We start from the raw sequence: 12,500 nt of genomic DNA, 5'->3' as shown, positions 1-12,500 counted from the left end.
ACTCCTTTTTCGGATCTTCTCATTTAGAGGACAGACACTTCTGGGCAGGGTCAGCACAGATAGACTGCAAGATCTCAGCGGCTTGATTCTCATCTTAGAGCAGCACCACAAACCCAGAATAACTGCAGTGCTGCCACTGGAGTTGCACTAGGTAAAGCAGCAGCATGGAAATCACAATTGAGGTGAATGATCGGCCAGTGGAGAATGGAAATTATTTTAAAAAACCCTTTACTGTTTAAGATTCACCCTGAAAACAGCAAATATAAGACAGCTGTCAATATACAGAACTTATCTGCCCGTACAAGATTTTATGATACTGCATTTAGCTAATGTGGCTAATGAAAGAAAACAAACTTGACAAAAATAAACCCAAGAGGACAGTTTAAAACAATAGATTAAACCACCTGCATTATTTCCTGTGCAATTAAACTCTACAATTAGTATACAGTCGGAAAAATACCAAAATGGTGATAGTATCGCTTATCTGGTTCTCCAGTGAATCAAATTTACAGCCACCCCCGCCGCACACCATACATTAACTCTTCGCACCGTGGGTATGTACAACTCTGAAATATAAAATTAGTTGCTTTTGAAGGACACTGAGCTCCCTCTGGTGAAGGCATAACAAGTTTATTAAGTAAGCACCACCTCTGGAAGTATAATCCCCTCTGGCTTCTTCCACGGACTTTATTGGTTCAGTTTTCCTAACCATGAGCATCATTAGGGCAATGCAGTAATTAAGAGTTGTTAGAAAGTGAATTCTCAAACTGCAGATTAGAAAATTAAACTATTTCCTGATTACATATTAATGGAGCACAACAATAGCAGTTGCCATAAGCTTGGAAGGCAACCAAGGGATAAATCTGTGTACTTAATTACCATAAACAATGGCTGCATAGAAATGAAGTTTTATGCACATTCCCTTCTGTAATATGTCTGATATCAGTACACACTTGACAATTCTTGTTCAATTATCTCTATTATTTAATGCGCTGTGAACGGCTCTGTGTAAATAAAATTAACCACCCCAATTACTTTGAATTCATCTAGGGACAACGTAATAAAAAATGTGAAGAATTCTGTATGCCTATTAATCTAAAACATTACAGAAGCTTTCACCAGATTTTCTTGTCTATATTTATTTTGTCTACATTTATTTTAGTGCACTGCTAATTCAATTACATTTACCATCAGTGGTCAATCAGCAGCAACAGAGGGGGTTTTTTTTTATTTCATTAATCTTTATACAGTACCACGAACATGCTCATCCATTGGTAAGGTACAGGATCTCATATGGAAAATACAAATATGCTTCTACTTGAATTTGGGAGCTTGCAGTTAATCAGAAAAACAATTAAAAACACTTCATACCCTGTGGTCAGATAACAAAATATCTGATAGCTGCAAATTTTTTTTCCAAATAGTTGTTTTTGCAATTAGTGAAGAAATAGTGACCAAAAAAGAGCTAAATTTAGATTAGAGATTTGTAAACTAGGCTTCTTTGTTTTTTTATTTTAATTGTATTATGTGATAATTCTGTATTTTAATTGGCACTTGGATATCAAGATGATAGACACCTTAAAATACAATGACAGAAGAATCTGCAATGGAGAAAGACACTTTCAGAAGTAGAGACAAAACTATTTTATCCATAACAGGTTAGGCACAACATAGGTAAGTACAATCCTGAAGAAAGCAAGATAATCCTACCCCTGTCATCACTTAATGCCAAGCCGTTATAATAGAGGAAGAAGGGAAATCAATGATATTAGATTATATGGTTTTTATACTCAGTCATACAACTCATTTCTCTTACTTGAACCTCCACACCTTGTTTTCTCTAAACACTTGCACCCACTGAATTTTTTTGTGACAGTGTATTTCATACGGTGTATGTTGCAAAACCCCTTCTATATAGGTAACTCTTACATATATCCAGACAGTGATAGCAAATGTGCCATCGGCTTATTCTACAGAGTTCAAGGCACTGAAGCACTGATTCCTCTCACACTTTTGCAATGTACCAGTAAACTACATTTCACTGGAACAAGGTGAGATTACATTTTCATTTTAAGTGCAAAGACCAAGGACTGAGGTTACACCACTAGTGACATAAATTACTGGATATTAATAAAAGTGTGACTATTCAGATTCAGATGGAAATCAGCAACCCGGGAATTTTAATAACTTTTATTTTTTCACACATCACACAAGTGTTTCTAGTCAAATCATGAGCAGCTGGCACTGGAAATGCAAAGCTTCAGCCAGTTCCAAACTCTTTGCCTGGCTGACGAACTTTGAAAATACCAGCTCCCCTTTGGTCAAGAGCCAGAAACTCTGCTTCCCCAGCCAAAAAGGCTGTCTTGCAGGGCCAGAAAATGGCAATGCACATGCAGACGAGGACCTGGGCTCTCTTCATACAGCCCCATTTCCATTAGATGCCCTTTTCCTAATGCAGGGCAAAAGATGCAAGGGCAGCAGTGGAAGAGATACCTCTGCAACCCAGGTTGCGTCCTAGGGATTGGACTAGAGAGCATCATGTCAGGGACTCCTCTCCTCCTGGTCTATGGCAGAAAGGGAGTGGGGCACTGAGAACCTCCAAGATCCACTCCTTGCAGCTACCCACAGCCACTGTCGCCCTCGTAAAGCTAGGGTGGCATTTTGAAACTTTTATTTGCAACTCTAAGTGCCAGAAATTTTCACTAAAAAGTGTAGTGTCTAATGAAGTCAAACAGTGCCACGAGCTGGAATCTAACCAAGAACATACATTGTCTATGCTTACAGCTGCTTCCCTGTCAGTGAAAGCTATGAATTCTTCCACATTTACCAAAGCCTGTATTGTCCAGGGGTTAGTCACAATATCTTTCTGGTCTTACCACCAGCCTAAGGAAATTCCCAACTATTTTAATGCTTTGATAGATGGGAGCAGGAGACAACTTCTCTTCCTGTGAAATGCATGTATCCAGAACAGATATTCAGGCTGCAGCCTGAAACAATCCCCCTTGGCTGAGCAACAGAAAGGATTCTCAAACTCAGAGGATGAAGAGCTGCCAGGTGGCAAAGAGTCTCCTCACTGGAAAAAAAACATCCCCAGTTTTGTGTTGGAGGAGGATGAGAAGGAAGAGAGCGAGCTTCCTTCCTAGTAAAAGTCTAATAAATAACAGGGCCAAGCACAGTGGAGAAGGAAAAGATGGTCCAGTCCCCAAGTAGACACAACGGGGATGAGCAGACCACCTTCTTCTTCAATTTAATTTCAAGGCAATGCCTGAGTCATGATGCGAGTCTCCCAGTTGTTTTGTTTATCTTGTATGGTTTTGGCACACATGGAAACAAAGCTGGAAATCACAACATAAAAACGTGCTCCTATGCTGATGGGGACAATCATCCTGCAAGCATACATTAGGACAATTCAGGGTAAGTCCTTCCCTCTACAGTTGTACAAACACAGCACCCTCATGCCAAGGAATAAGGTCAGCAGAGACTCTTACTTGCCTGAGGCTCTCCAGTATTACAATCCCAAGAAGTACAAAATTAAGAGAGATGTGCTTAAAAGATAATATTAATTATAAAACCAATTCATTTGTGGTTCCTGTCCTTCATGTGTTTTCAGGGTCTTTCAGCTATGCTTGCCCATGTGACCTCCTGGTTCCTAAAGCCTGCATTTTCAGATAAATCAAGTATCAAAAGACTTTTCAGCACACCTCTGAGAGCTGGCAGCATTTCACATTTCTCATCTTTCTGGTATGTACCAACACCTAGGGGAGTATTTGCAAAACCCCGAGATCATCATCAACAGCCCTTCACGGCTTTTTTAGCTATCAGGCTGTGGTTACTTTCTTCCTTCGAACATGGCTTTACAGACCACCTGGTGGTCTGTGGCAAGCTGGCAGGTCATATGGCGTTGACTCATCTTTTTTCCTTTCCAGATTTCCCTGTCAGACAGTCAGACGCTTGAGCAAAGAAGCCCAGACCCTTACAGAAGAAGCTGGGACTAAGAGGCACAAGTTGCTTATTTGTCTGTATTAGTAATTAAAAACAAGTGCCATCCTGACAAAGAGAGCCACTAATGAGATGAGATACAGCAGATCCTCTGAAGCAACTGCAGTAGGTACTAGAGAGGGAGAGAGAAGGAGCCGGTGGGAGAAGAGCCTGCAGGAAAGCAAGGCAGGTGAGGAGCTGGTGGAAGGGGACTGCACAGAGGCACAGAAACAGAGCTGACACAACAGAGTTTTAAAGGCATAGCAAAAAGAGATGTTCAGATTTTTTTCCACTACCATATCACATTTAAGGACTGTTAAAAAAACCCAACCAAACAAACAAACCCTCCTAATACTACTTTTCCACGTAAGCAATTGCAGTTGCTGCCACAATGTTGTCTGATGACAAATGGGATATTGATTGGCAGGGGAGGTGGTACACAAGATAGGCTCTCTGTTAAGATGTGAACCATAGTTAGAGAAGTTTGAGAATGCCTGCTTTCAAGGCTATAAAGCTAACTATAGGTAAGAAACTATGCTTTTCACATGTTTTCTTTTAAATTGTGTTTTTAAGCTGAGAACATAAATAGGAACTTTATCAAGAACTTGTCAAATAATTTGTTTTAAGGTAAATCCTGAACGCTCAGGAAATGATCAAGAATATAACTTTTTATTATGGCTGCTCCACTTGTCCCCTTATCCCTAGTAAAAGAAGTGACGGGTATTCATTAGTATTCCTGTTACAACCCTTACAGCTATGCTGTATAAGCCACTCTAGCTGTGTGGTAGACTCCCCATTTTATGCAGGATACTTAAAAGAAACATCATCCCGTCATGTGTATGACACACAGAATACAGCAACTTTTTATCATATTTCAAAATAGAAGAAATTAAAAAACATAAGAAATGTAAGAAATTTCTTTTAAAATGGAATAAATAACATAAATAACAGAATCATAGAGTGGTTTGGGTTGGAAGGGACCTTAAAGATCATAGAGTTCCAACTCCCTTTACATTTTCTTGGGGGAGAATCCCCTCCCTCAGCCCACTAGCCACACTTCTTTTGATGCAGCCCAGAATGCCACTGGCTTTCTGGGCTGCGAGTGCACATTTCTGGCTCATGTTCAGTTTTTCATCCACTAATTTCCCCAAGTCCTTCTGCTAGGGCTGCTCTCAATCCACTCATCACCCAGCCTGTATTTGTGCTTGGCATTGCACTGACCCACATGCAGGACCTTGCACTTGGCCTTGCGGAACTTCATGAAGTTCGCATGGGCCCACCTCTCTAGCCTGTCAAGGTCCCTGTGGATGGCATCCCTTCCCTCCAGCGTGTCGACCGCATCATACAGCTTGGTGTTGTTCGCAAACTTGCTGAGGGTGCGCTCAATCCCTCTGTTCATGTCACCAACAAAGATGTTAAACAGTGCTGGTCCCAATACCAACCCCTGACAAACACCACTCATCAAATAACAACACGGTTATTAGAGTTTTAAAAATCCCCAAGTGCTATGCTGATGATTCCATATGTATCTAGAGGCAGCATTTGGAGTTCACACAGACTTGTGAAACATTGTACTGGCCCTTTTGTGCAGAACATACGTTTCACAAATATAACAAAGTACACAAGAAGGTGCAGGATATTATACACACATTTTCTCTAGCTAAATAACTAAAGGTCATGTAATGCATTTGAAAAAGTACTTCAAAAGACTGTAACAGGTAAAAGTCCTACTAAACAAGCATTCATCCAGGATGGAAATAGTTTCTGAGTTACATGTTTCTGTAAAACTATTTTAAAAAGTCAAACCACCTGAGCACATGAGGAAGTAAATATATTTTAAAAAACCACCCTAGTATTTGGACACATGTGGCAAGCTCACTTCAAAGTACTGAAATTTAACTAAAGTCTATTGACCCGTATTCCAAAACATAACACTGGATTCAAATCTAGTTTAAAATCTGTTATTTCAGTTAAAGACAGGCTTCAAGTTTATAAGAGCAGATATACATATAACTTATAAAGACAATTTATCCACAAAGTAATTTGGACCAACTAACTTTTTTTCCCCACAGGACAGGAAGAACACTTTTTGGGCCTATGATATTATTTATTTTTGAAATATCAAAGCACCATTTTTTTCCAGCTGATGTGGTTAAACCTCTCTATCTCTGATGACCATCAACACTTAATATCCATCTAACATTCATCATGGAAGTCAAAATCATCACGCTTTTAACAAAAATTCTCCCATACACTTTAATCCTTTCAACTGCACCTACAACACCGAGTATTACAGACTTTTAAAACCCACTCTCCTGAAAATAAATAAATAAATAAATAAAATAATTGTGGAGCATCAGTAACCAGATAGCATTCTCAAATTTCAGTGATCTAGTCAATGGAGCCTTCCCCCATGTACTGTGCTCTGTTTCATGCAGTACATGGCTTTAGCTGGCCAAATCTTTTTTTTCCCACTGAATCAGTAGAACAGTGAAGATCTTACTTTTTTTTTTTTCTTTTTTTCTCCTTTTTTTTTTTTTTTTAAGCAGTGGCATATCAATGAGGCACAGATGTGTATTCCAACTCTGCATGGATGAGCACACTGTTCAATAGTGCTGGCTCACACGGTATCAGGGCAAGTTATCACTTCCCATGAAGGCACTCTTATCACCAGGGCCCAGAGAGGTGGCTGCAAATCGCAGCCTTTTTATTTTCAAGGCAGTTTTGCTGAACATTCAGGCTTCAAAGATTCACACTTCCAAAACTCTATAAGAGTTTGTGAACGCTCAATTTGCCAAAACTGTTTACAGTGTAATTGGGCACCGTACCTGTGTCCATGAGATAGCGAAGGCGCTTCTCCACCAGCGCGGCACGGGTGTCAATTTGCTTTTGCTCATTCTCTAGTGCTGCCAATTCTCCTACAACATACTGACTGGTGTCTTTGAACCCTTTCTGTTAAAGAGAACAAACAAGAAGAAAAAAACATCACTTGTAAGTTGCATTTTTCCTTTCCACAAACACTCAGTAAGGCACTTACCTAAACAACCAAATATCATGCTCGCTACCAAAAAGCTAACACATTTCATAAACTTTACAATTTTGCCAAATGTCTGTATTTGTTTATTAAAACACCCTGTTTTTTCTTTAGGGAACATTTGCTTTTGCAGTTTTTTACTACCTGGCTGGCTTTTTGAAATTCCTCTAATTTATTTCTAAGTACATAAAAGCTGCTGTAACAAAGCATAATGAAAGGAAACGTAATCCAAATAAAGCACTATTTAACGTGCCATTTCTACGCCATTCAGGTCTTATTCAATTTTAAAACACTGACTTTAGGGGCTAGAAGAACTAGCACAAGAGGCTCTAATGACAATTAAAAAGTGGGCTTTTGAGATTAAAACCAAACTGAAACAAGCTCCCTGGCTTGTTTAGCTCCTCTGGGTCAGCTGTAATGCTGAGGCTCCCCAGCCTCAGCTATCATGCCTCTCTGGGTTTCTCTGACTGCAGGCAATTGCCCTGCTACACAGTGATCTGTAAAAATACTGCTAATTACTCTAACTGTGATTCTTATCCTGAGAACTGGTAACAAATGGCACCAGGCAGATGTTCAGGTGCACCGGGACTAACTCGAGCTGTCCTGCCTCCATGCCTGCTCACACCTGTCCAGGAGGCGGCCCTGGGGATGCCAAGATGATAAAACATATTGAACCTTACCAAGAAAGCTGTGGAAACACTAACGAGTCAGGTTTGTCTCTTGTACCCTGTAACTTCTCAGCATTGCCCCACAGGTGACCACACAAATCTCCAAATATTTCCAAAGCGGTTTGGCTGTCTCACTAGGAGCCCACTAACAGTCATTTAATACCTCCAAGCTATTCTTATGTGGCTCAATAACTTTCACATCGTGTTTTGGCTGTACCAAGTTATTACAGGCTGTATACAATGCTGAAAAGTCATTCCTGAAGCATGTTTTTGCATAAGTTGGGGAAAAAAACATTACTCCTTCCGAGTAACCCCATCCACTTCTTCCTCCTTTGCCTGCCCCAAAGCCTTGGAGAATTGTTTAAATTGGGAAAAAAACTCTGGCAAACTGATTTAATGTTTTGTCTGCACTCTGTAAAGGATGCAACTGAAATCACTGTCCTTTGGGAACAGAAAAATATATGGGCTTTTTTTATAAGGCTTATTTCTCTACTAGAGGCTAACTTGTTGCTGCGTAAGGGTCTCATACTTTCACTGAATGTTTTCAATTGTTTTTCCGTAAATGTGTCTGAAATCATCAATTCAGCTTCAAATTCAGGCAACAAGTATAATAATCACATCGGTATATTATTTCAAATAAAGACAAGTTCAAAGTGAAGGCTAATGGCATGGCTTAGCTCCCAGGACCAGTAACAAGCACATAACTTTGAAATTTGGGTTATCTGAATTTAAGCACATTATGCCCCCATTAATCTGGTCCCTCTCTTCCTACAGAACAGCCAACAGTATCAGCTCTAATGGCAACCCCTTTTCTACCTGTCATATAGCCAGAAAAACAACAACAAAACTCCCTGAGAGCAGTCTCCAAAGAAAAAAAAAATAAATCAGTCTGGGGAGTTGAGGTGATGTGCAGTATATTGCCTTTCATCAACTATAATTAACTGAAAACAGTATGAAAACTTCCCTAATGTAAGTATGCATAGTTGTTAACAATTGTTATTAGAAGATGAAAAGAAATGCTGTGTCAGGCTGAAATATCCCAAGAGTTCATGTGTATCATCTGCATATATAACGTGAACTTACTGTGCCAGATCTTTTCAGCTCTGCAAAAGTACAACTGGGCTAAAAATAACTCTGGCTCGTAAAAAGTTCGATGTTTTGGTATAGATATGACAGTAGTACAAAATCGCTACTCAGCTCTAGATTGCTTCAGCAATAATTACAAATGTGTTTAGATAAATTGTGGAGAGCAACAAACGACCACCATCAAAGGCTGTGTTGTGTTTTCAGACAAAAAAAATTCAGGTTAAAACTTGTTCTTCCTGCTTCTGTCCCGCAGCTGTCCATCAAAACCAGCTTTCTCCCTGCGGTCTATCAAATATTTCCCTCACAAATCAATTTTACACATGATCAGCCCATACCCCTACTGAGCTGAACCTCCCCGTTAATTAAGTGAAGAAATTACCATATATATTATATTAATGCAAACATCATTCAGCTAGTAATTCACGGCTGATCTGGATAATGGAAAGGTTGAACACCCATTAACCCAAGCCAACAAAATGGGTTGGCTGAGAAATTCTAGCAGGTCTCATGTGACTCTTCCCTCTAACTGCAGCTCTGCGGTATCTGCTATTGTAATAATTAAAATCCTCCCGGTAGATCAATACTGGAATCTCTTTATGGGAAGTGCCCTGATGGAAATGTCTCAAGGAAGCTGGGGCTGTGGAACTCTGAAAAATTCATTTTTTTTATCTGACAATTATCACCACACTGCAGACTAATTCAACAGTGCACCCCTCTCACTCTGCTTTGAATGCACTGGAGATTGACATCTAAAAAAACCTAACATCTCATTTTAACAAATAAAGGCACTATTTCCACATACAGTTTGGAATTATCAGCAATCATGAAACCAGACAAAAAATTAATATACATTAAGCACTTCATCTTCTGATGGCTTCCTCTGAGTCTCAGTTATCGCAGCCTTCTCCTCATTTCCTCTCTTTGTATCTTCCTGTATTGATCTCTGTCTTTTCATCTCTTGAAAAAAGGGGAAAGACATGTAAAATTATTATAAAGCTTGATATTTATGTATTGAAATGTGGACTTACATTATCAGGTTTTCATATATTTATTGTTAAATATTATTAAATCATAAGATGGGAAAACAGGTTTTATATTTTCTCCTACCTGGTCTGCTCTCCACGTATTGACTGAAAGACTGGAGCTGAGTTTTTCTGACGGTAGAGTCCTTGCTGAACACAACAGGATTTCTAAACCGTTCTGCTGCTTTTTGTAATCGCTCAGCACGATGTTCCTCTGTTCCATTCTGCTAGGAAAAAAAACAGACACACAACAGTTTCTTTTGTTTACAAACGGGAAGACACAAATTCGAAAGGTACGTTTCAGTAAGGGGACAGGACACAGCTTTTCCAAAGAGGATTTCACAACTCGGGCTGTGGCTTATATAGAATGAAAGTACCAGCTGCAGAAAAAAAGGAGAAGAGTGATTAACTTTTCCTTTCTTTTTTTTTTTTTTGTTTAATGTGTGGTGGCAATGACTGGCTTTTTGCTATGTGGGCACTATCCTGCAGGACTCTCTACTTACTTAGCAGCCAGACCTATTAATTGTGACTGGCATTTGCCAGCAACACTGATTTTAAACGAAAAATCACTCCTTTGCAACTTTGATTTGCCAAGCGCTGTGCATGCTGCTGCCAAGTAGCGGCGTCTCTACCCCTGAACATGATCTGTATCGTTTTAAAAGCGTGTTGCCTTTAGCCTGTCTCCCTGCCCGGTAAAGAAATCTGTCTTTTCTGTAGTCCCACAGACTTGTATGACAAGAAGAACTAGTTTCTAATTTTATGCCCATTGAGATAAACCACTAATGCTGGATGAAGGCTAAAAGGTAGGATTATAATACTACCCCACTGAACTGCATTTCATCAGCTATAACTTTCCAAAGCCAGATTTGTAAGTAAGCCCTTTACAGCTAAGGAAACTACAATTATCTTTTCCAGGGCTTCCTATGTTAATACTGGTAACAAATTCAAATGATTCTATCAACACGAAATATCCCAGAAGACTGAACCACCGCAGTGTGTGGAAACTGCAGATACCGAGGTGCTGTGTACCAAACAAATATTTCATTTTATACCTAATCTTTTATTATTTTTATTAAGTGTTTTGAAAGTAAATAGGGAAAGGCTAAGATGCATGACTAATAGCTAAGCCTGCTGAATGCTGAAACTGGTTATCAAAAGCTACCAAGACTTTGCCCTTCCTCTGCATTGAGACAATTGGTAATGAGGGAGTTCTCCAATGGCCTATTCTCTAGCCTCAAGGAGGCCGGGGATACACAATCCCCAAGGGAAGGTAACAGTTTATCCTTTTCCACAAACACAGAATGCCTCATTTAGAAACGTGTAAACTGCATTTTATTAAAAAACAAATCCACCTCAATGCCAAGAGCTCCACGAGAACAGATGGACACCATATATTCCTTATAATGACGCTTTCCAACTCTTCCTTAGAAAGATGCACACAGAGATAAACTGTTAAGTTGCACCTTTTGTGGGAGTACCTTAAAAAAATCAACTCCTTCACAGAAGCTTTTTAGAAAGAGAAATACCATTTTTGTTAGGTAAGGTGACACCAAATTACCCTAAGAGGTGGCCTGTGTGTCATTTGCAGAATTGAGCTTAAAAAAGTATTGCTCATACCCCCGGATGACTTTTCAGCTGCACTAATCAGGTGGTTATGATTCTGATTAAATAAAAGGTGGTCTCGTGTTATTACCACAATAACCATCCGACAACCTAAAACAGAGTCTTTATCAAAATAAACAAACATGACTAATTTTTTAGGCCTGGCAACATGCTAAAATATCAGTGTGATTAGCCAGTAAATCCCATTTTAAGAAACCTTTTTATGACTGGGGACTTCTGCCACTTTACAAATGTATTCCTCTAAGCCCACTAATTCAGTTAGCCTTTTCAATCCATTGTATTATTCTTGGGCCAGCTTCATTTTGCATTAAATCCACTGCAGAAAGCTAAATTGAACGCAAAAATCAGACTTGATCCAGGCTTCCTTTTGTTCAAAGATAGAGACCGAAAGTCCTCTGCCGCTGCCACACACTTTCATCACCAATTTATAGGAACCGACAGTGTAAGGGAAAAGCAATGAAAGTCATTGTTTTGGGACTTCAAAGCATCTCTGTATCTGGGGAAGGAAATCCTTTCAGTCAGCAGTGCTTTCCCCCCAGACTGCAGGTGGGTGAAAAGTTATACCCAACTGGAAGTGCCCCAGAGCCATAGGGATATTAATGACATACAGGGACTATTTAAAAAAAAAATAAATAGTAAGAACACAAGGGGACTAATTAAGAAAATGAAATGGAAAATTGATTGGTGTGTGCTTTATGCTGAAGTGGTGAATGTTAAGAACAGGCAAAACGACTGAGTGCACCACAGACTCGTGTCTATTTTTCTCAGAAGCACTCGTTGTCAAGCACCCAAGTATGTATGCCTTTAAAGTATATTACGGCTTAATTTTAGTGGACAGAAAACAGAGGGTCAGGCTTGGGAGGGAAGCAAATCCCTGAGAGTCCAATCCTACTCCTGTTAAAGTCAGAGAGAGTCTCGCTGCTGATTGTACCAGCAGCAGGATGGAGCCCATGTTGCATTTCTGATTTAAGTGACAACCTGTGCAGTCAGAATTGAGAGATGCTTCTTATATCTCTTAGTGTTAGGCCAATGACAAGTATCAAGATAAAAAAAAAAAAAAAAAAAAAAAAAAAAAAAAAGTGTTAAATA

General features: G+C 39.5%; 1 protein-coding gene across 9 annotated transcripts in view; it reads right to left on the bottom strand.

The window, feature by feature from the left end:
• Window positions 1-12,500, bottom strand: part of EHBP1 (EH domain binding protein 1) — a 225,677-nt gene that overhangs the window by 30,729 nt on the left and 182,448 nt on the right. For 6 of the 9 annotated variants that reach the window (XM_010574733.1, XM_010574736.1, XM_010574737.1 and 3 more), the window contains 3 exons: window positions 9,874-10,015; window positions 9,617-9,723; window positions 6,807-6,930 (listed from right to left, as the gene is read on the bottom strand). In XM_010574733.1, coding sequence (XP_010573035.1) covers window positions 6,807-6,930; window positions 9,617-9,723; window positions 9,874-10,015 — 373 coding nt within the window. Of the gene's footprint in view, window positions 1-2,317; window positions 2,884-6,806; window positions 6,931-9,616; window positions 9,724-9,873; window positions 10,016-12,500 lie in introns of those variants that run through there. The other 3 variants (XM_010574740.1, XM_010574734.1, XR_774823.1) reach the window with 3 other exon arrangements.

Source organism: Haliaeetus leucocephalus, unplaced genomic scaffold, assembly GCF_000737465.1.
Source record: "Haliaeetus leucocephalus isolate CR32 unplaced genomic scaffold, Haliaeetus_leucocephalus-4.0 Scaffold450, whole genome shotgun sequence".
NCBI lineage: Eukaryota > Metazoa > Chordata > Aves > Accipitriformes > Accipitridae > Haliaeetus > Haliaeetus leucocephalus.
The sequence above is the reverse complement of the archived record's forward strand: the minus strand, read 5'-3'. Positions and strand labels throughout refer to the sequence as shown.